Below are 26,492 nucleotides of genomic sequence, written 5' to 3'. Positions count from 1 at the left end.
TTTAATTCGCTTCCAAAGTGTGCCTAAATGCTCATTCTCACGATCGCGACCGATCGCTAGCGCCACTGACACCGACGTCCCTGTGTAGGAAGCGTAACGAAAGTTTTAGTGACGTCAGACCACATTAGAGTGACGTGCAATGAGCGGTGACCAACAGCTCCGCTGCACCGGGCAAGCCGATAGGGCATCGGCAGCTAACTACACTCATTTTTTTCTGAGCTTTTTGCCGAAGTAGCCGAAGGTGCTCGCATTTACAAAGTGCTACGCATCGTGACGCGAACCTGCGAACGTAACATTCGAGAAGTTTAGTTCGTTCGCACACTATTTTGCTTTAGCATACCGGGTTGCCGCAGCCTTAAACGTGAGAGGCCGGATAGGTGGGGCCACCTGGTGGCGCTAATATGAACCAGGCAAGCACAGCATTGCTGCTGCAGAAACCTAATGTATTTGACTTCCCTGTTGGTGTAAATTCTCGCCAGCGCCGTGTTCGAATGCGTTGTCTCTTAAAGGGCCCCTCACCAGGTGACCTAACGAATTTTAGTTAGACATTGCAAGTTGTTGCGAGCCCAATAAAGAGCATTTTGCCACAAGAATTTTTCTAATCGGTCGGTTAGAAGCTGAGAAAAACAATAATTTGTAGCGGCGCGAAACCATGATGCGAGGAAGCGAGCTGCAAACCCTTGCCGCTCGCCCCGTGTAGCCTTCGCAAGCCAAATCCCTCCCCTGCCCTCTTCGGCACGCGAGCAGAAGGATCACATAACGCATACGCATGAACACGTCATGCGCACAAAATGTCACGAGCGCATGACGTGCCCGAACCAGCCCGAGCCCCCAAGACGCGAGCGGTGTTGTGGCGGCGTTCTTTGCGCTTCATCTCTGCAAGTTATGCCGAACGCGCCCTCGCCGATCACTTGGCTTTTAACCTATTACTGAGCACGAAAGCTGCAACATTTGTACGGACGCGAGACTAGCGGTGTGCTGCATGAACATAGTTAGACGCGGGAGGATAAATGAGCCTAATGAGCGCTGGAACGCGGTAGAAAATTAGTTTCTTTGCAAAGGGTGGCGTCTGCACGATGCGCAAAGCGCGAGAACACGAACGCGTGCGAAACGGAGGTAGATTAGTCTCGAATCTCGCTGCGATTCGCAGTAAAAATTAAAAAAAGAAAACGCACACGTTTCGTTTGTGTGTTTTATTATTGCACTCAAGTTTTATTCATCCATTCAAGCAACAAATTACACAAACTACACGTCGTGTCAAATAATTATCGCAGTGTCACGTGCTACTGTTGGCGACGTCAGAGCACTGTCGTCTACGTAGAGGAGCGACGTCACAGCACTACCATCTACGTAGGGCCATTCTCTCATGTACGTCATCCCCTCATTCTCTGGGCGCGCGGACGAGAGAAGAAGGGAAAGCAGCGTTCAGCTTGAAATTTGACCCATTTACGCGGCGCGTAGCGTTGCAAATTTTGGCAGACGTAATCGTGAACGCCCAGTGCAGGCATTGCGCTCGTCAGCTCAAAATTGTCAAACCTGGTGAGGGGCCCTTTAAAGCATTTTTTTCGCCACGATCACTCAGTGAAAACAAACAAACGTACGTATAATTGTGGTTGCATGAAGTGTCACAAGATGTCGAACCATCGTCCGGTAACCCGGTATTCCTACACCCCTTTGCGTATACCAGGATACTGGACACGCTAAAAACATCTCTTATGATATTGCCGCAGCGGTAATTCATTATTATCACATTTAATATACTTTAAATGCAGTTATCACCACCATTCAGTAGTTTGCGCAAACGTAAAAGTTTACATTTACGTACATGGGTAAACGTCTACGCGTGGGGAGCTAAACTTTTCTAAAACATGCGTTCCGGTAACACGGTAAACGCAATCCGGTATTCCGGTAACACGATAACGTTAAGTAGTATACGTACAAGCTTAATTTCCCTAATATTAGAGAACTTAAGCGAGAGAACTATTCGAGAACTTTAGCGAGTGTTGAAGGCGTCCGAACGGTTGCTCGCGTGTGTGTGCGAGAGCAGACGATGCAGCACTGCGTACGTCACATCTTTGTGGGCCCACGTGTTCAAGCTTCCTACACAGTGACGTCAGTGTCCCACTCGGCGCCCAGAAACCGAGACCGAAAGTTGCTAACATAAATAAGGCGATATTAAATTATTTATGGAGAATACATGAACCTTGGAGCGTGTATCATGCTTCCTAGAGCAATAAGAAACGTTTGCAACAGAGAACGCGCAAGCCACAAATTTGATGGCACCGTCCCTTTAGGCGAAAAAATACGCGTTCTGTATGGGCTTCTCATGATGCAGTGAAGTGGCGCAGACGCTTAGCATCGAAGAAAATACGCGAGGAGGTTTATGTTCGAACGTCGACAAATGTAGACGGTGAAATTGCGAGCTCGGTACTGGCAGCTCGCACACGTTTTTCAGTGGACGAGGTCGGAGAATGTGCCCTGTATGTCGTCGACGACGTGGATGTTGTGGTGAGTGGTCACCGTGCCCGTGAGGCAGTAGATGGCGTGGACCAGGTGAACGCCCGACAATACCACGGCCGTTATCTGCAGACCGGAAATGACGCCACGAAGCAAGGGTGTAAAAAAATTTCGCAGGCGACACCATCATTACATTAAGGCTGAAAACGTTTTTGGTATTTTTGAAGCAATTGACTGTCACGTAGTATTTTTCATGTTAAAGAGACAGGGCGCGCAAACACGGACACAAAACAAAAGTCAAGATACCACCGCGGCGTTTGTGGTGTCTTGACTTCTCTCTCGTGTCCGCGTTTGCACGCCCTGTCTTTTTAACATGAATACCTACCAACTAGCTCAGCTCTCTGTTATTCTAACTATTCTTCGGCTAATTTTTTATCTTTTTGTTTTCTTCATCTTATTTTATTTCTCGATCATTTGCCCACCGAGACGTACAGTGCACCGTGAATAGGCAGAGAAGGTGAAGAGAAAGTAATTTGATTCCGCGCACACCTCATATGACAAGAAAGAAGCGCGTGTTAGTGCATACCCCGGCGATGACTCCTGCGGCGCACTGGCATATGCTCAGGCGCAGGCTGATGACGCTGCAGAGGCCGGGACCGAAGTAGAAGAACATGGCCATGAAGTGGAAGGAGACGTACTGCAAGCACGGAGGGAGGCTTGTCAGCCACTGTAGCAGTCACAGCGACGTTTTGCTTGAGAAGTTTACATATGATCCGTACGCGTTAACTTATGTAAAATATCGAGTCAAGGGAAAACCTTTCAGATATGTACGGTTTGCTTGCGTACGTCTGCGTGCGTGAGTGCGTCGAAGAATCTTCAGAAACCACCCTATAGGCAACCAGCACAATTCTACTTCATCATCCAGCTTACTCTGTGAAGCGCACACTATTTTCACAAATATCGAAATGGGCATTTATGTAATTAAGGATGTTTGAACAATCGATTTCGAAGCTCATCACATTGCACACGTTGCAGTACACCAAATGTAGCCGTTCACTTCAAATGTACCGTACGCTTCAAACGAATTCTGAGGATGACGCGAGGTAACACAATGCAATTCATTTTTATTGATAAATAATTACGTAAGCCTTATCTGTGACGTCTCGAAAATTGGATGCCGGATACTCAAGGCGACATCGTCATTTCCCTCTTGCACATTTTCTGGCTTACCAAGCGCCTTCTCGCGGCCAGAGTCGTGCTTTTGATGGACTAAAAATGCAAGTTGCTAATTCAATAAATTTTTTTAGGGTCCCTTCATTACCACCACGCAGGTGTGTGAAAACATTTGCAACCTGGAGCTCTCGATGTGTACTTGATACCAGGAGTGTGCGAATATTGTCACGCGCTATATTGGCCGCGAGATCGACCTATAGGTGGCAGCACCGTCGCTGCGTTATTGTGGAGAGGCGGTCGGAGGCGCGTATACAAATGCGCAGAGCGGCGCTTCGTTGTGGGCGCTTTGAGCCGATTGTCGGCGAATAAAATGCGTTGATTGCAGCTTACTGGTATACGCTCTTCACTGTAGAATCAATGCACGAAGATCATCCAACGTTACTATTACTAGTGAGAGAAGCGCAATCTGCCGGTGAAAGGGATGCTCGCCCTGGATGACAGTCTGCGCTTACGCACTATATGGCGTTCTTGGTTGTTTTCTTTGTACGTGTTTAGCTTTTGTTTTGTGTACTACGCACTGCAGCAGCGCGACTGAACTACTTTAGTGTTTACTTCTTGTTAATTTGTATACCAGCCCATATTCATGTGCAATGAGTTCAATAGCACTGTTCACGCGAATACGCATATATAGGCAGGTAAAAGTTTAGCACAAAGCTTTTATCGATTGATTACGTGCACGACAATGATGCAACAAAGGTCCGGTTATTTTATGGAACAATTGTCTTATTTTTTCATACTAATAATGTCCGCTGCCTTCCATCAATTTATAAAAACTCCACACAAACGCTCAAGATAATGTAAAAATAAAGCACGAGGTTCTGCGTGAAATTATACGACATAAATGTAAGGCACGCCGTCGGGATTAATTTTAAACATCTGGGTCCTTCAAAGCGTACTTAAATCTAAGCACAAGGGTGATTCTGCATAAATTTCGCCCCAAGTTAAAATTGCTCGCGGCAGCTCCGTTTTATTGCTGTCGTGTCATTCCATTGTCTGTTTTTCTTTTCTTTTTTCTAGGGACAGTTTGAGTACCGAAGTCTCAGACTTCACTTGATAGAAATATTTCGTTGTAGCGGGACCACGACCGTACAATAAAAGGACATCTTAAGCACAACTGAAGCTCATCATGAACTACAGTGCCGCAGTTATACGCGTAACAACAACGCGAAAGTGCATGAAACTCGTTTTTGTTTACCACCGAGTCGCTAAAACGCTGCATTCCCACACTTTTTAATGCTCCTCATGTTTGGGACTATGCCAAGCGTACTTTAGGATGTGCTGGAACCAGAAAGCGGCACCAACACTGAAATGATTCTGGCAACGAAGGGTACGACACCAATACCTCTCGAAAGTCGCACTCACTGATCTTATTACAATGCGCATGCAGCCGAGCAAGCCCATCTGCTTCTGTACACCATGTTAGGTATACGTACGAGCAGTATAGCTCGCGCTAACATAACAGAACAAGCAGCCCTTTGAGAACGTGTGTGACGTACGCGCACATGCAAACACGACGTGGCTAGCAGACGACGCAGGGAGCAATCAACGCTAGGCGCGCTTCAGCCAGTAGCCGCCAGGCGGCGACTCCGCTCGGTCTCGCGGCCAAAAGAACAAAGAAACAAGCAGACGCGATTGTCAAAATGTCAGATCCGAAAGAACATCTCGTCCTCGCCTTCTTCGTTCTTCTCGCGCGCCAAGGTTTACTGGCATAGAACACCAGGTGGCAATATTAATAGTTTTCGACTGCAAATCGTCCTCGGCCGTGTGTGCTTCGTTAGAAAGTTACAAAACGAGAAGTAACTATAGCATAGCCTTCATTACCCTTTTAAAACAAATTAATATAACTGCGTGTTATTGGGACACGTTGAAGATGCGTTTGGTAATGCACTCATAAAAATTATCATGGAGCAAAATATGAACTGCTTGACATGCTCACAAGGTGAGCACTCTTAAGTGCTTTGAAAGTGAAAACGACCCTGGTCCCCTGTGCAATGTGATGCTCGCACATTGCCATTTCCTTTTCCAGGTACCTAAACATCGTTTAGGTAACATTATTGGTGGTTACTTTATTGCATGTTTTTATACAGCGTGTTTTCTTTTTAGACAATACGGATTCTTGATAAAAGTCCCATGACAACCAGGCTCCTGTCGTTTTCGCACACGAACTCTACGTCAAGGCGGAAATATCTTGCCGCCGCTGAAAACCAAATTGACTAATTAACACAAACTAGTGAATTAACAATTTAATTAGCGGGGAATTCTTTATATGGGAAAGCTGTATGCCATCACAATTTAGAGTATGCGCATTTTCTTTTAGAAATGACAAAAGTAGCACTAATTATAGAGATAATACTCATAGAATTTTAAAGCCGATATCCAAACTGACCGCGCCCGTCGTGCAGGAAACGCGACCGCTCCGTTACGTCAGGCCGGAACGACTCGTGACGATGACGTGACGAAATTTATAGGGCCCCTACAGGACCCCAATTTAAAGGGCCCCTAAACCAACCAGAGTTTGAAATTTAGTTTTGGTGTTGCAGTTGTTGCAGAATTTTTCGAAACGGTGCCGTAACGGCAGAGTTACATGCGTTTGATGATACGAAAGACGCCCTGGCTCATTTCTCTCTTTCCTTCGCTATGCTCCGTTCGTCGGCTCCTGTGTACTCCTGGCCGAGTGAGGAAGAGCAGCAAGCGCGCGTACCTGCCAGCACACAAACAGGTGTTGTAGATGACGAGCACACGACGTGTTGACGTCACGGCGAACCGTTGAGGGGATGAGGAATGCCGAAAGGCACGGAGAGGAGAAGGGGCTGTTCCTTGGAATTTGTGGGGCGGCCGCGGCTCGTAGCGCTGCCGCGTTCGGCATTGTTGGTCGTGACGCCATTCTGAACTGGATGCGCGCGTTTACTTGAAATGTTAAAAAAAATTATCCAAGGTAGTTTAGGGGCCCTTTAACTGTACGTGTTCGAGCAATTATGGCACAAATGTGAAGAAATTAAAGTATAATGAAAATGCAACTTGCCTCCCGCAGGGAAAGAACCTGCAAACTTTGAAAAACGCGTCCGATGCCCATCCTCCCGTGCCCTTTATCGGGCATCTCTGTGCACTTAAACCTGAGAGTTTTAGCCAGCGCTGCTCGTATCCATGCCGCGTTATCCGAATGCTGTAGGTTCGGTCCCTACCGGCGGCAAGTTATCTCTTCGTCCACTTTAATTTCTTTACATTTCTATCACAATTGCTACAATACAGATAAAAGACTACGAATAGCGACGTTCCTTCGCTTCATTGTTGGTTTGCATTAAAATTGTGTCTACCAAAGAAAAACGAGCCCTTAAATTCCCCTTCTTAAAGAGTCTCTGAAATGTCTTGACGGTCATAGCGCACGACTGCTCCTACATAAAGAGAGAGTGAAACTTTATTCAAGGGAAAGGGGAAAGGCGGATCTTGGAGCTTCTATGGCTGGGGCCCTACGTCCAGGGTTCCACTGGCTTTAGCTGCCCGCCGGACGTGATCCAGGAGCGCTAACTGCACTCCCGGGTCCGAGCTGGCGAGTTGTGCCTCCCACTGCTCCGTACTAGGTATTAGAGGTTTGCCGAGAAAATTAGCTAAATCACTTGGTTTATGATCGCGCCCCCACGAGATGTGGTATAGAGTCGGCCTGCCGCCGTACCACGGACACACGGCCGGGTAAAGCGTTGGATGTACCGCGTGTAACTTAAGTAGATGCGGGAATACGTCCGTCTGAATTTTTCGAAGGTCAGCGGCCTCTTCCCCATTGAGGGATCTGTGAGGCGTGCCACATTTTTGTCGCGTGAAGCGCTGGTGAGCAAGAATCTCCCTAGGTAGAATTGGTATGGTCAACGAATAGAGGGATTCTCCGCTCGGTTACAAAATGCGCGAGCTAGAGCGTCCGCTCTTTCGTTGCCCTCGAGCCCTGCGTGCCCTGGCCACCAGATCAACCGATGGTGGCGAGTGAGTTTGGGCGTTAGCAGCCTCAGCGCCATAGCGGGAAGGCGGCCGGTTAAAAAGAGCCGACAGGCCTCCTGGGAGTCGGATAGAATAATTGACGGCTCGCCTTTGCGCTCCTGAAACCTTACGGCTAAGGCTATGGCCGTTGTCTCTGCCTTTGTGGCCGAGGTCGTGCGCACGGAGGCACTCGTACATAAACTGAAGTTTACATTGTGCCAACATACACCCCTACATGCTAGCGAAAGAGGTTCCAGGTCCCTTCTAAATACAGACGGGGGGCCGGAGACCCCCTAGACCCCCCAGACTTTAAGCACCGATGATAGGGGTCTCACTTACGTAGAAAGAGGAGGCGATGCTGGTGGTGACGACGGGCGAGAAGAGGCCGCACAGCAGGAAATGGACGCCCTGCATGGCCATGGCGAACGCCACGGTAGCCATGCAGCGAAGCGTCGAGTCGCCGCCCGCCAGCACTTGCACGACCAGGAACAACGAGGCGGCCAGCACCTGCAGATCAACCCCTTGCCTTACATATATAGTCCGTTATACATAGACGAATTCAATCACGTTGAAAATTTGGCGCATTATGGTGCTCGACTGCTGACACGAAAGTCGCGGGATCGAATCCCGGCCGCGGCGGCCGCATTTTCAATGGAGGCGAAAATGCCCGAGGCCCGTGTACTTAGATTTAGGTGCACGTTAAAGAACCCCAGGTGGTCGAAATTTCCGGAGCCCTCCACTACAGCGTCCCTCATATCATATCATGACTTCGAAACGTTAAACACCAGCAATTATTTTAAATTCGGCGCTTCCAACGAAACAAACGGGAAGACAGACCAGGCAACGTGCGCGATTAACTACAGGTTTAATGAAATCGATGGTTCGACGATAGTTCGTCTGGTAAGGAGGATGCCTAATGAAAAAAGTCACAGTTTCGCCGCAAGGGTGAAGTGATGAATGCGATAGCAAGAAATTAATACTATAGGAAGTGAGGCTCGCCAATGGATACTCTCAGTTTGAGCTCCTGTTGCAAAGGCGGCCGAAGCAGCGAAGGAAACTAGCGTGCTTCAAGTGTCGAGCTGTGACACTTGATAATTCGCGCTCATCTTCTGTTTGTTCGTTTAGCGGCGTCCCTTCAGCTCGAGTGACTTTAGTACGCTCCGTAACATGAGCGCGGACATCACGGTGAAAGCTTGAAACATTACTCTTCTCCTCACCACGAGAAAACGGCGCGAGCAGACAGCGGAAGGGCAAGGTTCTACCTGCGCAAATATAAGAAGAAGCGAGCGAGCTCGCCGACGACTTTTCAATGCGCCCGTCGCGCTCCTAGCGCCATCTCGCTGGTAATGAAAAAACGCTTATTATCGCCTGCCGTCTCTGAGTCCGTCCAGCGGTAAACGTTGTGTATATAACGCTCGCCGTTAGCTACGTGGAGGATCTGCGTTTCGTGGCGTGGTGGATAGCGCCACTCGCTGCGGAGCAAGAGGTCCCTGGTTCGATTCCGCGCATCGGAAGCATTTTTGTGAATTACTTTTCTTTGGGGCTTTTATATATATGATACCAGACAGCGTGGCTGTATGAAAGAGGAAGACGACGTCGCTTTCTGGTTGTTGCTGGACTGTCACCATCTTGTCCACCCTGCGCTGGGCATTGTGAATAGTTATTAAACAAGCTACCTGTAACAATATTGGTGGCATTTGAACATTGCCCTCATGAACTCATTCTCGGTATGGATTTTCTAGCCACTCACTCTGCCCTCATAGACTGTTCAGCCGGCTCTCTTCACCTTGATTTGCCCCTCCTTTCCGATCCGACCGAGCCACCTCAAAGTCGTGTCAGCTGCACCGATTTCATACGCCTCCCGCCGAACTCTGTTACACACGTCGACTTATCCTCCACGCCACCTGTACCTGACGGCGATTACATGGTTGCACCGCATTCTGCCGTGATGCATACGCGTGGTGTCGCTGTTCCGCACACGATTCTGACAATTACGGGAAACCACACTTGCCTTCCCCTTGTCAATTTCGCGCTGACGGCACAAGTTCTCCCCCAGGGTATCTCTGGGGGAGAACTTGGCCCAAATTACCGCTCTTCAGGACCACCATGTCGAGCCCTTCAGAGTGAATGATTGCTGCAGCTCAGCCCGTGGTTCAACTTCATCACCTTCCTCGGGCGTCGACATTAAACGGATGGTTTCATCGGACTTCACGTCAGATCAAGCTGAAGCTCTCTACCACGTTCTGGAGCGCTATCGCGACATTTTTGCTTTTGCCAGTACATCCTTAAGCCAAACGACCGTCGTTACGCATCGCATGAATACTGGCGATGCGAATCCAATTCACAGGCGTCCCTATCGTGTTTCCGCGTCGGAGCGTACAGTAATACAACAGCAAGTCCAGAAGATGCTCACGAAAGACATTATCGAGCCCTCGTGCAGCCCCTGGGCTTCTCCCGTCGTCCTTGTCAAAAAGAAGGATGGAACATGGCGCTTTTGTGTAGATTATCGGTACCTCAACAAGATTACAAAAAAAGATGTCCATCCTTTGCCCCGCATCGACGACGCCCTAGACTGCCTATATGGTGCTACTTATTTTTCAACTATCGACCTTCGGTCTGGCTACTGGCAGATAGCCGTCGATGAGATGGACCGCGAGAAGACCGCATTCGTCACTCCTGATGGTCTTTATCAGTTCAAGGTGATGCCCTTCGGTCTCTGTAATGCGCCGGCCACTTTCGAAAGAATGATGGACTCATTGCTCCAAGGGTTCAAATGGTCCACCTGCTTGTGTTATCTCGACGACGTTATTGTTTTTTCACCCACATTCGACTCGCATCTCGATCGTTTAGAGGCAATTCTTGACGTTTTCCGTAGAGCCGGACTTCAATTGAACTCCTCCAAATGCCACTTTGTTCGTCGTCAAATCACTGTGCTTGGCCACCTCGTCGATGCCACAGGCGTGCGCCCAGATCCTCAGAAAATTCGCGCCGTTACAAACTTCCCTGTTCCGAGGTCCCCAAAGGATGTTCGAAGTTTTGTGGGGCTGTGCTCCTATTTCCGGCGCTTTGTTAAGGACTTTGCAACCATTGCACGCCCCCTCACCGACCTCTTGAAGAGAGACGCCCCTTTTTACTGGGGCCCTGATCAAGCCTCATCCTTTTCTCAACTTACGACCCTGCTTACCACTCCGCCAGTCTTGGCCCACTTTGACCCATCAGCTTCAACCGAGGTCCGCACTGACGCCAGTGGGCACGGCGTAGGAGCAATGTTACTGCAACACCAACGTGGACACGACCGTGTTATAGTCTATGCAAGCCGACTGCTATCTTCCGCCGAGCGCAACTATTCAATCACAGAGCGCGAGTGCCTCGCTCTTGTGTGGGCAGTCGCCAAGTTTCGTACATACTTATACGGGCGCCCATTCCGTGTCGTCACCGATCATCACGCGCTCTGCTGGCTAGCCTCACTCAAGGATCCCACAGGACGACTTGCTCGCTGGGCACTACGCCTGCAAGAATACACGTTCTCTGTAACGTATAAAACAGGGCGATTGCATCAGGATGCGGATTGTTTATCCCGCTACCCTGTGGAGGAAGCAGCCGATACTGACACCATCGCAGACGTTTTTTCTGTGTCGCAGCTGCTCAAAATTGGCGAAGAGCAACGCCGGGATGCATCTTTACGAGCCATCATTGACCAACTTGAGTCAGCACCTCGTGACGCGCCTCTACGAATGTATCTCGTCAAAGACGGGATCCTATACCGCCGCAACCTCGATCCACTCGGCTCCGACTTACTCCCCGCCATACCGGCACATCTGCGTTCGACTGTCCTTCACCAACTTCATGACGCTCCCTTGGCGGGCCACTTGGGCGCTTCCCGCACATACGACCGTGTACGTCGTCGGTTTTTTTGGCCTGGACTTGCCCGTTCTGTTCGACGCTATGTCGCCGCTTGTGAGCCCTGCCAGCGCCGCAAAAAGCCGTCTGCCCTTCCATCTGGCTGCCTTCAGCCGATCGAGGTTCCCGCTGAACCTTTTTTTCGAGTCGGTCTCGACCTGCTTGGCCCTTTCCCACTCTCCAGCTCCGGAAATAAATGGATTGCTGTCGCCACAGACTACGCGACGCGGTACGCTATCGCACGAGCTTCCGACGAGTTGCGCTACCGACGTTGCGGACTTTCTGTTGTACGACATAATTTTTGTGCACGGAGCCCCACGCCAACTTCTCACTGACCGTGGCCGCACCTTCCTCTCAGCTGTCGTTGAAGAAATCCTGCGGTCTTGCAATACCAAGCACAAGTTTACAACTTCGTACCATCCACAGACGAACGGTCTCACGGAGCGCCTCAACAGGACCATAACCGACATGCTCGCGAACTAAGTTGCGGCTGATCACCAGGACTGGGACATTCATTTGCCATATGTGACGTTCGCCTACAATTCCTCGCGTCACGACACTGCCGGCTACTCGCCATTCTATCTCCTATACGGACGAGAACCCGCGCTACCCTTGGACACTTTGCTGCCCTCCGCCACCGAATATGCCGCCGAAGCCATCGCCCGCGCCGACCACGCGCGCCAACTCGCCCGTAACCGATTAGAAGTTTCGCAGGAGCACCAAAGACAGCTCTATGATTGTCGTCATAGAGACGTGCACTTTTCCCCGGGTTCTCTTGTGCTTCTCTGGTCACCCACTCGGCGTGTGGGGCTTTCTGAGAAACTGCTGTCACGGTACACCGGACCATACCTTGTCGTTCGCCAGGTGACTGACGTCACGTATGAGATCATCCCAGCCGATCCAAAGACGTCATCGTCAGCTACGAGCGACATCGTTCACGTGTCTCGGCTCAAGCCTTATTACCCTCCTTCGACCACATCTGTGTAGATTAAGCACCGAGACGGTGCTTCTACCGTCGGGGGGTTATGATACCAGACAGCGTGGCTGTATGAAAGAGGAAGACGACGTCGCTTTCTGGTTGTTGCTGGACTGTCGCCATCTTGTCCACCCTGCGCTGTGCATTGTGAATAGTTATTAAACAAGCTACCTGTAACAATATATATACATACTTATAGATATACGGTGCATGACGGCGGCGACGGCGACGGCAAAATCCAGCCGAGACTGTCCATATAATTGCTATCGCAATAAAACATGGAAGCGAGCCTAATCATTGGCTTAGGTATCTGTAGTGGCAATCGGCGTTCGTGTGCGCCGGAGTATTCGCAACTTTCAGCTACAGTGGCGCCGCCACGCGGCAACCGGTGAAAGCCGCGTTCCGGTGATAGAACGAAAACTTGCCTGGCGACAACGTGCGGGCTGTGCTTCGTCGTCGGTGTGTCCTGCAACTTGTTGTGCGTGTGGCCAGTGAATTACGATGGATTTTGTTGGTGCAACATTGTGGAAGCTTTGTGGTTCAGTAATGGGTAAACAGCACAAGAGAAATCGCGTGTTCTGCGTGCCAAAATGCTCAAACCGTATACTGTGAAAGGCGTTGTAAACGTGGCTGGTTTTCCCTTGGACCGGCGGCAGAAAAAGCAATGGGATATCCACGTGCGCATCGGGAAGCTTGTCACACGGAAAATGGTGGTTTCCATCGTGCTTCTCAAATCGGCTGAATTTTGGGACGCAACTGAATTCCTCGGATATTACGTGCCAATACCACGATACGATTATGGGACGCCCTGTAGTGAGGAAATCCGGATGAATTTCGACCACCTGGGGTTCTTTAATGTGCTCCTAAATCTAAGCACGCAGGTCATCTTTAGTATTTTTCCTCCATCGAAATGCGGCCGCTGTGGCCATGAATTGAACCCGCGTGAACATGCATCGCAACACCTTACGTATTGCGCTACCACGGTTTAGGAAAACAGCAGGCGAGTGTTTTTTTTTCCTTAATTTAGAAGACGACGGCCAATAAAACTATGCCTTCGCGAGCGAAAACCACATCAAAACAGCCTGCCGCAACTGACACCGGCGAGCGGCTGCTGGGCAGACGCCGCTGCCGTCCGCGACCGAGCGCGAGCACGCCGTAGAGTGAGCAAATTTTGCTAACACGATTGATATTGTACTCTTTTGTCAGGCGTCGACATACGCAATCAGTTTTCTCGACACCCTCAATATTAAGAGCAAAGGTGAAAGCGAAGCAAGCCGGTTGGGTAAGATGGCCTGCAGTGTCACTGCTTATCTGCGAATGCATCGCAGGTGCCTTCGCATCGTGGTTCCTGATCTCGCGAGTGGTGTGGACGCCGGCGCTTTTTTTGGTGTCACACTCGAAGCACCGCATTATTGAATTAGGAATTAGTTTGCATGATAAAATAATTGTAGCACGTCTTTTTCATGCCACCGATAGCGGCGATACCGGCAAATACCTCGGCATCCTCGGACATGATGGGAGCGGTAAGGAACCGAGCAGCGGCACGACGTTGCCTGTCTCCCGTGCTGCTGCCACTATGGCTATACGGCCGTGCGATCGCCAGACCGGGTGGATGAGACAAATCTCCCGAGTTTGACGCACGCCAGACGCCCGATCCGGCGACACCATACGGCGAAACATCCCCATTCCGGCTGCTACACCAGCGCGTAGGACGTCAAACCGGATGCAAAATCGTGCCGTGCGTCTCGCAGTTTATGCTCTCAAGCGTGAGCTACTTCATGAATGGGAAGTTCAATGCGGTGGAAAATTAACCTAGCTGGCAAGCGGTAGCAACCAGCGACTACCCATGCGGCGATCACTCCACGTGTGCGGGTGATCACCGCATCGACAGCCATATTGGATCTCTTGTGGCGCCCCCTATAGTTGCTGAAAGTTGGGAATTCCTTAGTGCCCAAGAAGACATCGGGGGCGTCACGCGTTCGATGCCAGTGAGCCCGCTAACCCCCTTCAAGTTCACCGTACCACGGCACACCCAGAGGAGCAACTGGTGACGTAAGCAGGCGCACGCTCTTATATGGGGGAGGGGAGAAGGAAGGGCGAGGCGGACGACACCTGGCGAGCGCCGGAGCAAGTGCACCCTTCGAGAGCCCTGTCCTGTCATGTACGTGAGGCGAACGCTGTGTAACCCGGTGCACAGCTTGCGTAACGGCAGGGAGGACCGGGAGAGAGAGTGCGCCGAGGAGGATGGGACGTCAACACGCCGTGTGTTCGCTGTTCTTTAGCGCATTTCAAGTTATGACATGCCCTAATGTCCACTCTATCATATGCAAACCTTAGCTTGACCCATATCATCCAGTTACATCCGAATACTTCAGCTCAATGACGCCGTTCGGCATTGCGCAAGCTGGATGCTATCATTTGATAAGATCAGTGCGTACGGCACTATGCTGACTGCCTACGCGCCTACCCACGTGTCCATGATGTAGCACCTGTGCGCTGGCTATAAAATGCCGGCAGCTATCTGTATCGCTGTCTTATGTTTTGTGCCTTCAACGGAGACGCCGCTGATGCGTCTCCGCAATAAAGCAGTACCCTGCTGTCAAGTTCATCTGGTTTGCGTCCTTCTTAAAGGGACACTAAAGGCAAATAACAATTAATGTCAGAGTGAAAGCTCAATGTATGACAACGTCTAAAACGGCAATATTATCAACAGCAGAGCCTTACTTACGGAGAAATTAAGCTAAATGTATCACACGATGAGCGCCACGAGCGGGACATTTTGGAAATGATCCCGATGACGTGAGAGAGTCCGACTACAATTAATCGCTCGTAATCAAACTAGCTGCAATAAAAAAAATCACAGCATATCCACGGAGTGAATTATGATGAGTGGGCGAAGCTGCGGAGGTTCATCGGTAAACCGTGAATCTTCCGTGAATTCTGCCCAGTACATCATCACCGACGTGAGATCCGGCGCGTTTATACTAAAGGTTCGATGAGAGTTATGACGACTTGCAGCTCACTTTCATTTTACATGTACGATGTGAATTTCATTGTTTAATCACGCACAGGAGCAATCGCACACACGCACTACCTTGGAGGTCAAAATCCAGTGCCTATATATATATATATATATATATATATATATATATATATATATATATATATATATATATATATATATATATATATATATACGGGGTGGTCAGTGAACAGTTGTGCAGCGCGAGCGCTCGGTTTTTTCAATCAAGACGCTGCCGCGACGCTGCCTCGCGACGCTGCCTGCGTCGGCGCCGCCGCGCCGCGAGGCAAGATAGGGGGGGGGGACCGTAGGAGGACCATGAGGCGATGCGAAGCCGGAGCACCTCCACGATCGCGTTCTGTTGGCGTTCGTTGGGCATGGTACCGACCTCGCGTCGTGGAACGCGAAGAGGGACGCTACGCGCGTCGTATCTTCCATCTAGCCTGGCCGTTAATTCTCACACGGTGAGCGGGGAACGCGGTCGACAGGCGGGCTAGAGGGGGGCAGCGTAGGAGAGGAGAAGGGGAGGGGACGCGCATGCGCTCGAGCTCATCGCGGCGTTGCGCAGGAGAGAATTTCGGCATGTCTAGCCCGCGTTTCAGAGGAAGAGTGGAAAGGGGGAGGAGAGAGGGGAAGTGGAGATGGGTATGGGAGAGGGGAAGTGCAGAGGGGTATGGGAGAGGGGAAGGTGAGAGGATGAGTGGAGAGGGAAAGGGGAGAGGTGTAGAGGACATGGGGAATGGTGAGGGGGGTTGGAGAGGAGGTGTGTGGAGAGGGTATCCGCATGCGCAGTAAGGGTGGTCACGCCGCACACCACCACCACCACCACCGGACAGATACTGCCGTTTACTGCCGGCTGCCGGGAGATACGCCGGACAACGGACGCGTGACAAGGTTAGACTAAAGGCCCGAACACACGTACGCGTTGCAGCGCGTCAACGCGTGACTTTTTGACGCGGCGTCGCGCCCTCTTCCTATGGGGAGAGAGGGCGCGTGGCTACGCAAAGCTGCGCGCCCTCCCTCTCCATAGCGAGAGGGCGCGACGCCGCGTCAAAAAGTCACGCGTTGACGCGCTGCAACGCGTACGTGTGTTCAGGCCTTAAGAGGAGCTACGCCTTCCGTGCATCAAGAGTCGTAATAAAATGCTGCTTGTTCGTTTCTGTTTGATTCATGGAAAAAATTACGCCATTTCCCGCTAAAGGGGACCATGAGGCGATGCGAAGCCGGAGCACTTGCACGATCGCGTTCCGTTGGCGTTCGTTGGGCATGCTACCGACCATAGAGTTTCCTACAATACTTACTAGAGGGAACTCTGGCGCTAGTGTCTATGGCAGCTGCAACGCATGACGCTTCAGCCAGCATGGGAATGATGGGTAGTACACGGATTTGTCTAAACTTCGTTCTTTCGGCTCCGTTTGGCTGCGCGTCGTCTGCATCCGCTTTGTCGCAAAACGAAGTTCAGCAAAAGTCAGCAGTTCCACTTCACCACTTTAACTTTTTTAAGCTCACCAAATCAAACCTGGTCACGCAGTTCACAACAGTCTATTCTTTTATCCGAAACAAACGCCAATACACAGCAATAAACAAAGTCACAAGTACGTTTGAAGCCGCAAGCACGAAGACTAGGCAAATTTGTGTACTACCCATCATTCCCACGGTAGCTGAACGATCGCAGCGCCAGAGTTCCCTCTAGTTAATTTTAGGAAACGCTATGCTACCGACCTCACGTCGTGGAACGCGAAGAGGAACGCTACGCGTGTCGTGTGTTCACACTAGTCTGGCCGTTAAGGCCCGAACGCACGTACGCGTTGCAGCACGTCAACGCGTGACTTTTACAGCGAAAGCTGTTATGAGATCATTTCACCGGCCGTTTTTGGCGCCGTAGTTGTCCGCCGCCGCAGCCGCCGCCGCCGCCGGTGTCCGTAACCAGTATCGCTCGAAATAAGAAAAAAATTCCAGGACGGAACGAGGTTCGAACCTGGGTCCTCTGCGTGGGAGCCCAGTATTCAACCACTGAGCCATGCCGGTACTTGAAACTGCTATGCTAAAAGGTCCTATACAGGCTTCATGTCGGAAAGGAACCACATTAGCATATGCAATATAGCGTGGTAGATGAGTAAAATAAGCACCAAGCGTAGCACAACGCGAATTCTGTAACAAGGCGTCACACAATGCGAATTGCGCAACGAGCAGGTTGTTGAATGCTTCCAACCCATTACAAAGGACCCTGCCATAATTCTTCCTCATCAGGCACAGCATCAACAAAGTGCGCATAATGCCTTACATGGGTTTAGCAGGTACGAACGCTCTCCGTAGAATGACAAAAAATGGCAGAGTGCCTGCTGGCCTACTTCTCAAAAATTACAATTATTTATAGCGTAGTGGGTTCCTCGCAAGTGCACATGGATTGGTTGCCAAGGAAGCCCATAAGCGCATGATACACTTCCTCTGGGTCTCAGTAAAATTACAATGATTTATAGCGTAGTGGGTTCCTCGCAAGGGCACTTGTATTGGTTGCCAAGGAAGCCCATAAGGGTATGATCCATTTCCTCGGGGTCTCAGTAAAGTTCTTCGCTCCCCCCCCCCCCCCGTCTCTTTCCCACGTCAACGTATGTCATACAGCATGACGGGAGAGGGAAATAGCGAGCGGGCGGTACCCAATGCAAATTACATAACTGGTGGGCCGTTTAAAGATTCCAACCCATTACAAAGGGCTGAGCCATAATTCTTCATCGTCATCAGTCGTCGCGTGAACAAAGTGCACATAATGCCTTACAGACGTGTAGCTGGTGCCTCGCTTCTCCGCAGAATGACGAATAATGGCTTAGTAGGTGCTTCCAAACTTCACAAAAATTGTGATTTATGGCGTAGTAGGTACCTTTCTAGTGTACATGTATTGTAGCCCCAAGAGAGCTTAACGGGCTCTAGAAACGCCGCTCTTCCAGCTTTCGCTGTGACTGTGCTGCGGTTTTAGCGCAGACCTGGCGTTTTTTTTTTTTTTTTTTGACGCGGCGTCGCGCCCTCCTCCTATGGGGAGAGAGGGCTCGCGGCTACGCGAAGCTGTGCGCCCTCCCTCTCCACAGGGAGAGGGCGCGACGCTGCGTCAAAAAGTCACGCGTTGACGCGCTGCAACGCGTACGTGTGTTCGGGCCTTTAATTCTCACAGGGCGAGCGGGGAACGCGTCGACAGGTGCGCAAATGCCGGGGGGTGGGGGGAGCGTAGGAGAGGAGAGAGATTGGGAGGGGACGCGCATTCGCTGGCGCTCATCGCGGCATTGCGCAGGAGAGGGGAGGGGTAGTGGAGAGGGAAAGTGGAGAGGGGGGAGAGCGGGAGTGGATAGGAGGTGTGTGGAGATGAGGTGTGTTGAGAGGGTTTGCGCATGCGCAGTAAGGGTGGTCACGGCGCACACCACCACCACCACCGGATTGAACTCGGCCATAAGATGCTTGGCATCTAAAAGACCCTCTTTGGCATTGCCATGGGGAACGGCGCGCGTGGTTCAAAGGTTCCGTTTTCACCGAACTGCGCTTCGCCCGGCGCCCTGCTTCGCTCACGCGGTAGCGTCTCAGTGGTAGTTTCGAAATCGCGTACTGCCGCGTGTGTTTTCCACGCTCGTGAAAGTCGCTCTGACAGAAAGTTCGACAAAGTGCCGCATGCATGTGATGTTGCCGGATGCCCAAATGGTGCTCGCCGTCAGTGCACGCCGCCGCCCAGTAAAGGCGGGCAACGTTGGGCACGGCAACAGTGACGTCAGAAAGACCGCTTTCAGGCGGGTAACTTGAAGTGCGCTAACGCGATGCGTACCACTAAAATGTGATTTTATTTCAAAATAAGCACTTCCTTGGCACAAAAGTAGCGCTGCGAGGTTTCTGGACCGCTATTTCAACAATCAACGTCGACTTAATATTTGCCTTTAATGTTCCTTTAAGTTCCAACACATCCCATCCCTTTTATATACGTTTGCGGCGTTCGTGTGCGTGAACTTTGTGTTTCGCACGCTGCCGAAGCACGTGGTTGAGATCTTATCCGTCAGGTGCCGCAACGAGCCCTATCCGACTAAAAAGCTTACATGATAAACGGCCGTTCATGTAGGCTCCCTACATCCGACAGGTTTCTGATATGTAATTGCTGTTTATACAAATGTCTACTAATTACACGACTCCAATTTTAGTTTACGACAAACCTTGACGTCCACTCTATCATATACAACCCTTGATTAACCCATTCCATCTGTCTTATATATTTGTTCTTGTTTTTTTTTTATCGGGGTTTTCGGACAACTTGCACCGGCGCTTGGCAAGGCTGTGTGGAAGATAGCGAAGGGTGTCACTCGGTACTCGTGACACTAAAAACATTACTTGTTGCTTTCTGGTGGGTCCTGCGTTTACCCTGCATCTGTAAAGACACACGGTAACTCTCTTCTGGGACTCCCCGAAGAGAGTATGATGATCTCCAAGAGAGAGCTAAGGCGCATTATTATATAGATTTATGTATGTGGCAAGTAACCTAACCATAATATTTTTTCGCTGGGAGTGTAAAGTTACCGTAATATTAGTACAACTTCAAGTTTAGCGAAATCTGGCCGAAAATGAACAGTACAGCTTCACTTGTTGCGGATATCTATTTTTTTGTAAAGATTACACGCGAACGCGTGCTGTGCTTCAGCGTTATAAACTGGTGTTCGGCGTCAACGTAGACGGCGCGCAGCGTCAGCGGAGTGTTAACCATGCGTTTGCCTACATGCGCGCAACTTCGTCAGTCCGTGTTTGCAGTCACTCCACGCGATGGATGCCTCGATGCGCCCAAGGAGGTTTTAAAAAAACCTCCTTGGATGCGCCCTAGCCCACTAGCGGGGTGAGAGCAGGTGCGCACATCGGCCAACGTGGCATAAAAGCTTGGAAATAATGGTTCATCTTCAGGGGTGCTTGCTAATTCGTCTGCAACTAATAAAATATGGCTATGAAAAGCTCCAAAATAGAAGCTCAAAAGAAACCAAAAAGCAGTCATAGAGCCAACCGAGAATTTTCGTCGCCAGACAGGGTTGTAAAGTAGCCAGTTTGGAACAATGTGGCCACCAACGACAACCCTGACGTCTGCCCACTTCGTAACACTTCGTAACCCCCCCCCCCCCCCAAAAAAAAAAAAATGCTGCATAAACACCTACTCGCTGACTTCTTCGCATGAAAGCGATTCCCATAATGCGTGGGACCTGCCGATTTTTTTTTTCAAGCCCTGCGTCTGATCAACCACTTAAGGCTCTCACCTTTATAACACGACAAAAATTCTGTGAAAGCTGAAGGCCTGAGGTGATGAGAAATTGTAAAATTGATGAAAGCTGGGTGGAGTTGTTGAGAATTCATTATGGGATGGTTTCAGCGCGCACAGAGCAGACAAACGAAAGGTCCTTCGTCGAAAGGTATTTCGTCCTTTCGTCTTTATCTGTTCTGTGCGCGCTGAAATCATCCCATAATGATGATATATTGTTGAAGAAGAAATGTAAAGCCAACGTTTCGACGACATTTGTCATCGTCGGGGTGGCGACAGCGCAGTGGCTTCCCCGACGAAGACGAGTCCTATTTCCGAAACATTGGCTTCAGCGATATTCAACGGTTTCTGACCAAACGGTGGTGAACGCAGTCGTTCATAAATCTGTGCCTCAGTGCCGTACCACTTCGAGGACGTTGAATAAGCCGTTCCAGGTGATGACGTAGTCGCTGTTGACCTGGATCTGTGACAGCGACGTGTTCCCGTGCAGAAGGTCGCGCAGCATTTCGTTGATGGTCTCGTTCGGGCTCAGCGGGATCTCGGGCAGCTGGGCCATCTCGATGCTGTATAGGCACAGGCAGCGACCTCTAGGAATACGGCGCGTTTCAATGAAGACGGCGTGTCACACTGCCCACTAGACCTTCTTGATGGCGGTAGCACTGCTCGTTTTGTGTTCTGTCGCCTAATGGAGACTGGCTCATACCCACGAGGGGGATTGGCAACAGTGTCAATTATAAAGGGAAATGTAAACTCTATGAAAAATCAAAAAGAGAAAAGAACGAAACGCGATGTAAATAAAAAGTGAGAGTTAAGAAATTCAAAAAGCCGTAGGATAAAGCAGACGTAGTAGAAGTAGAAGTACATCCTGGAACTTCGGTAAAAGAACACAAGATGCTAATGTGATGATGATAATATGACACCGTTACCATTTGTAAGTGGCGTCTCGCAGAAGCTTCCGCGTTTGATTGCTGCCACGGGAATGTTTCCAATGTGATGAAAGACTTCCTCGTCTGCCTTCCTAAAAGGTAATTTATTGATTTTTATTTATTTTTTATTTATTGAATACTGCAGACCAAGAACTGGTCCAAGCAGGACAGGTACAAGAGGCAGGATATAATCAAAAACACATGTGTTAACATATGAATATATCACGAGAAATGGAATCGAAACACCTACTAACAGAACGCATAAAAGATAACATGGTAAAAGTATTACATGAAATGGATACATAACACAAATTAACAGTGCATGTTTTAGCTCTAAGCAACAGAAAATTGGCTAAGATCAGTCAGGCAGTTCCACTCTGATACAGTACGCGGAAAAAAGGAAAACTGAAACGCGTTAGTTTTAGCAAAATACGGGGTTAAAGAATGGGCGTGATGATGGCGTGTATGCCTAGTGGACAGAGGAGATACATATGCATGCGGGTCAAGGGCTAACTTATGATTAACAAGAAGATAGAGAAAGTTAAGCCGGTTTCTTTTTCGCCGTAATTCAAGTGTTTCGATGTTGTTAGCAGTCATGAGTTCAGTCGGTGAGTCCGTAATTTTAAACTTAGAATAAGCAAACCTAACAGCTTTTCTTTGTACTGCTTCCAGTTTTCTAATGTTACATTTAGTAAAGGGGTCCCATACAACACAAGAGTATTCTAGTTTTGGTTTTATGTATGTAAAGTAACTAAGTAGTTTTATGTTAGAAGGAGAATTTCTAAGTTTATGTTTTAGGAAACACAGCTTACGGAAGGCAGCAGAACATACGTTGTCTATGTGTAAGTTCCAAGATAGGTCATTAGTTATTGTTACGCCTAGATATTTGTAGCTATTAACCTGTTGTAGTGATGATGAGCCGAGGTTATAAGTAAAATAAAGAGGTGTTTTTGAACGTGTTACACAAAGATAAACAGTTTTTTGTGCGTTAAGTGCCATACCATTGTCATTACACCAGTTTAGTATGTTATTAAGACTTAAGTTCAGGTTCTGTTGATCATTAGAACAGGTAATTTGACGAAAGAGCACGCAATCATCCGCGAACAGTCTTATTTGAGTTCCTGGTAGTACTGTGTTAACAATGTCGTTTACATAAATTAAAAATAATAGCGGCCCCAGAACGCTACCCTGTGGCACGCCTGATGTTACAGGAAGAGAGCTCGAATTGTTCCCATCTACTGAAACAAACTGTGAACGTTCTGTTAAATAGTGTTGAATCCAGGCAATGAATATGTCGGGTAGATTGATGTCCCTGAGTTTTGTAATTAGTTTGTGATGAATAACTTTATCAAATGCCTAACTAAAATCAAGGAATATGACGTCCATTTGACCATTTTTATCCAGAGTTTCTGCAAATGAATGAACCACTGAGACTAACTGAGTTACAGTTGAATATACTTTTCTAAAGCCATGCTGAAAATTAGTTAGTATAGAGTTTTGTTCGAGGAATTCCACAACGCGCTTAGATATTACATGTTCAAGCATTTTACATATTGGTGACGTTAATGAGATGGGACGGTAGTTTTCTACGAGTAAATGGTTGCCTTTCTTAAACACGGGAACAACACGAGCCCTCTTCCAATCACTGGGTAGTTTAGCACTCAACAGCGAACATCGAAAGAGCACAATCACAAAGTGAGCAATATTTTCTGCATAACGGCGAAGAAAAACATTAGGGATATTATCTGGACCACAAGATGATTTAGTTTTCAACTTCAAGATCATTGCAAGAACACCAGAGTATGATATAAAGTCCACCTTATTAGGCTGAAACATTTTTTTTCACAAATTTTGCAGGTTGCAATTTATCCTTTCTATCAAGGCAAAGAGCCTAGATGCCTCATTACATAGGCGGAGAGTACGGGGGGGCTGGGGGGCTTAGGCCCCCCCCGGACTGCCTCATGGGGGGGCAGAGCCCCCCCTGGTGCCGGCCCAGGGTATTTTTTAAGAGCTTGGCTTAGGTCCCCGGGTCATCCTGTCTGGCAGCTATTTCACAGGAGGATGTTTATGCCCGCGTCTTTTTCATTTCAGCCATTTAAAGTTCGGCACATGGGCCAGTGACAAGTCAAACATTCAATGGAAAAATGCCTCTCAAACGGATGTTTACGTGCAGAATATGTTGTGCTGATGAACAACTGAAGCGACGACTTAAGCTATGACAAATTTAAAAATTCACCGGCGATTACGATACTGTCTCATTCACTGAGCGCAGCCTCGTGTTCGGGCAACGCCAGCTGTGTTTGAAGTTTTGACTATCCGCAGTTGTAGCAATGTAACATTCGTTACATATTGCCACAGAAACTGCCAGCGCTCGAGTGCTACGCATACTATAGACCCTTTCGCTGTTTACAAACACAGCTGCTGGATGGCTTCCGGTTTTGTGCGCCGGCGCTAGCCAAGTAGCATTGGCGGGGAACAAAAGCCTTAGCGAGTAGCCCGCACATTTTCAACACTTTTCTCCCTGTGTCTGGCCAAATATAATAAATAAATATTCTTCTAAGCTACACACCCAACATTATAGGAGTTAGTCCTTAACTTTAAGGGCCTTACTTTTACCTGAAAGCGCAAAAATAGTCTTTCCTTACTCTGGCCCATCTTAAAAGACACGCTTTCTGCTTCGGCCTTAGAGAGTGATAATTAAAGTGACCGGTAGTTTCTTGGGGTGCAACACGTGCGGCTGTTATCTCAATCTTGAAACCGACCGAAAAGGCGAATATACTCTGTGCATTGAAGCCAGGGTTGCCAATGGTGGCTACTTTTCGCCAAATTGGCGAATTTGAGAGGCCCGTGGCGACCTAAAATTATGAATGGCGACATGGCGAATTTTTGGCGATTTTCAGCTTAGGTCTCCACTGAGTTATGCATCCTAAGCTCAGTGCCTTCCCAACGAATGAACGGCACTATTCTCTGTATTTTTCTGGGTTTTGAGGTGCACATTGCGCGCCGTTCTGTATGTCCGTCCTGTAACTCGTGTGTATCTCCTCCATTCATCTAGATTCATCTAGATGCTTCAGAGCTTCGCTAAAGTTTCGCTTCTGAAGGGGCTAGATGACGGGTTGGTCGTGTGTTCCGGCCATTTGTTCAGCCAAAGTTCCAACTATTCTGAATAGCTTGGCGACCTATATTCACCGCTGAAGTATCCCCTAATCGAGCTCGTATAGCAAAGATGGGCGGATACGCGGGTGTTCGTGCAATAAAAAATGATTTATTCAGGCATTTTCTACTGTTCTCGGTGGACGTGTGCAATGAAAACAATTGCTATATAACATTTTACAATGTCTACCTGTTCAATTAAAACGCACTGGATTGACGCGGGTAGATATAAGTGATTATATATGAAAGAGACAGTGGCGTCCGGTATCACATTAGTTCGCACTGAAAGGCATAAGACTCACTAATGAATGATACCTTTGAGAATTCTGTCTTACTACTTTCAATAAACCTGTTAATCCTTTTTTTCATATGAGGGGATGTAAAGCTGTCTACAAACAACGCCTTCGCGGCTTTCGCGTAAGGTTTACCACACTTTTACCTTTGAAACGAGCGGACAGAGATGGAAGGATATCATGAGCGTTTTATCCTTTCATACTTGCGCCTCCGCGCACACCTTGCGGCTAGTCGGAGAACCAGGTACACCAAGACCTCCCATGGTGAAGGGGCGATGCGCCTGGCATTGAGAAATGTCAATATACTTTAAGGGCTTTGAATGGCACTGTATTCTACGGGGCTATACATCAGTGGAACTAGGATATGCCGCACATATCTAGAATGGCGACTTTTTTGGCGAAATTCGTAACAAAAATGGCGACTTTTGGCGACTTTCTGCTCGCCGTTTGGCGACATTTACTCGAAAGTCAGTGGCAACCCTGATTGAAGCTGTCGCGAACCAAGTGAAACGCCCACAGCCCCCGTTACGACAAGCGAAGCCAACCGCAGTGCACGTGCCAGCCCTGCATGCGCACGAGCGACAGAGGAAGAAAGCGAGGTTAGAGGCCAGTATCCCTCGACAGACTCCGCGTTCGCTCTCTTCCGTCCTCGTTCGCGCTATCGGTTACGCCGCCGACGCCAACGGCGATGCCGCTCAACGCAGGAACGGACGCCTAAGAGCTGCGCTCTAATTGTCTTGAACCCCCATAGTGAATGGTTTTGAGAACACAAAAATGATACTGAGAATACAAAGCAATCCCGACACAGTCAATCAGTGAACGCTTTCGCGCAAACTTACTCGCCAATAAAAAAACGGGTAATTTCTTGGTTGCCTACATATTAGTACCCTTCGACATGCCCGCTTATAAAAGTGCCGAGAAAAGATTGTACGCAGTTTTGATTTATCAGTAAAGGGCTTTAATAAAGGTTCGGCCCCAAATGAGCAACTCCATTACTCGTCCAGATTCATAACCGCAGCTTCGCACAAGGTGTAGTGGTAGCAAATGGTATTTGCTACCATCTCGGAACTACTTTCGGCTATCTTGAATTGAACTCACTGGCATATAATTAAAGCTTCCCGTGATAGCGTTAGCCTACTCTCTCCTGTGTGGCGCATGTTTTAACAAAGTGAAGCCTAACCCCACTCATTGCGTGAATCGATTTTACGCGACGCAGTCAACGAAAAAGGTCGCCTACGCTACCTTTTCCGCTTCGAGCCAAGAGTTACGAGGTGGATCGATGTCTTTGTGTAAACTGAAA

At 49.0% G+C, this 26,492-nt stretch overlaps 1 protein-coding gene across 1 annotated transcript; it reads right to left on the bottom strand.

Annotated features, from left to right (window-relative positions):
- Positions 1-2,311: 2,311 nt before the first annotated feature.
- On the bottom strand, positions 2,312-21,348 carry LOC119402998 (uncharacterized). The gene is made up of 4 exons (XM_037669981.2): positions 21,224-21,348; positions 7,996-8,163; positions 3,044-3,154; positions 2,312-2,583 (listed from the first exon to the last, which is right to left on the bottom strand). The coding sequence occupies exons 1-4, from the start codon at positions 21,323-21,325 to the stop codon at positions 2,452-2,454; spliced, it is 513 nt and encodes a 170-aa protein (XP_037525909.1). The 5' UTR covers positions 21,326-21,348; the 3' UTR covers positions 2,312-2,451.
- Positions 21,349-26,492: the final 5,144 nt, after the last annotated feature.

This window comes from Rhipicephalus sanguineus, chromosome 8 (genome assembly GCF_013339695.2).
Source record: "Rhipicephalus sanguineus isolate Rsan-2018 chromosome 8, BIME_Rsan_1.4, whole genome shotgun sequence".
NCBI lineage: Eukaryota > Metazoa > Arthropoda > Arachnida > Ixodida > Ixodidae > Rhipicephalus > Rhipicephalus sanguineus.
This window is presented reverse-complemented; position numbering and strand designations above follow the sequence as displayed.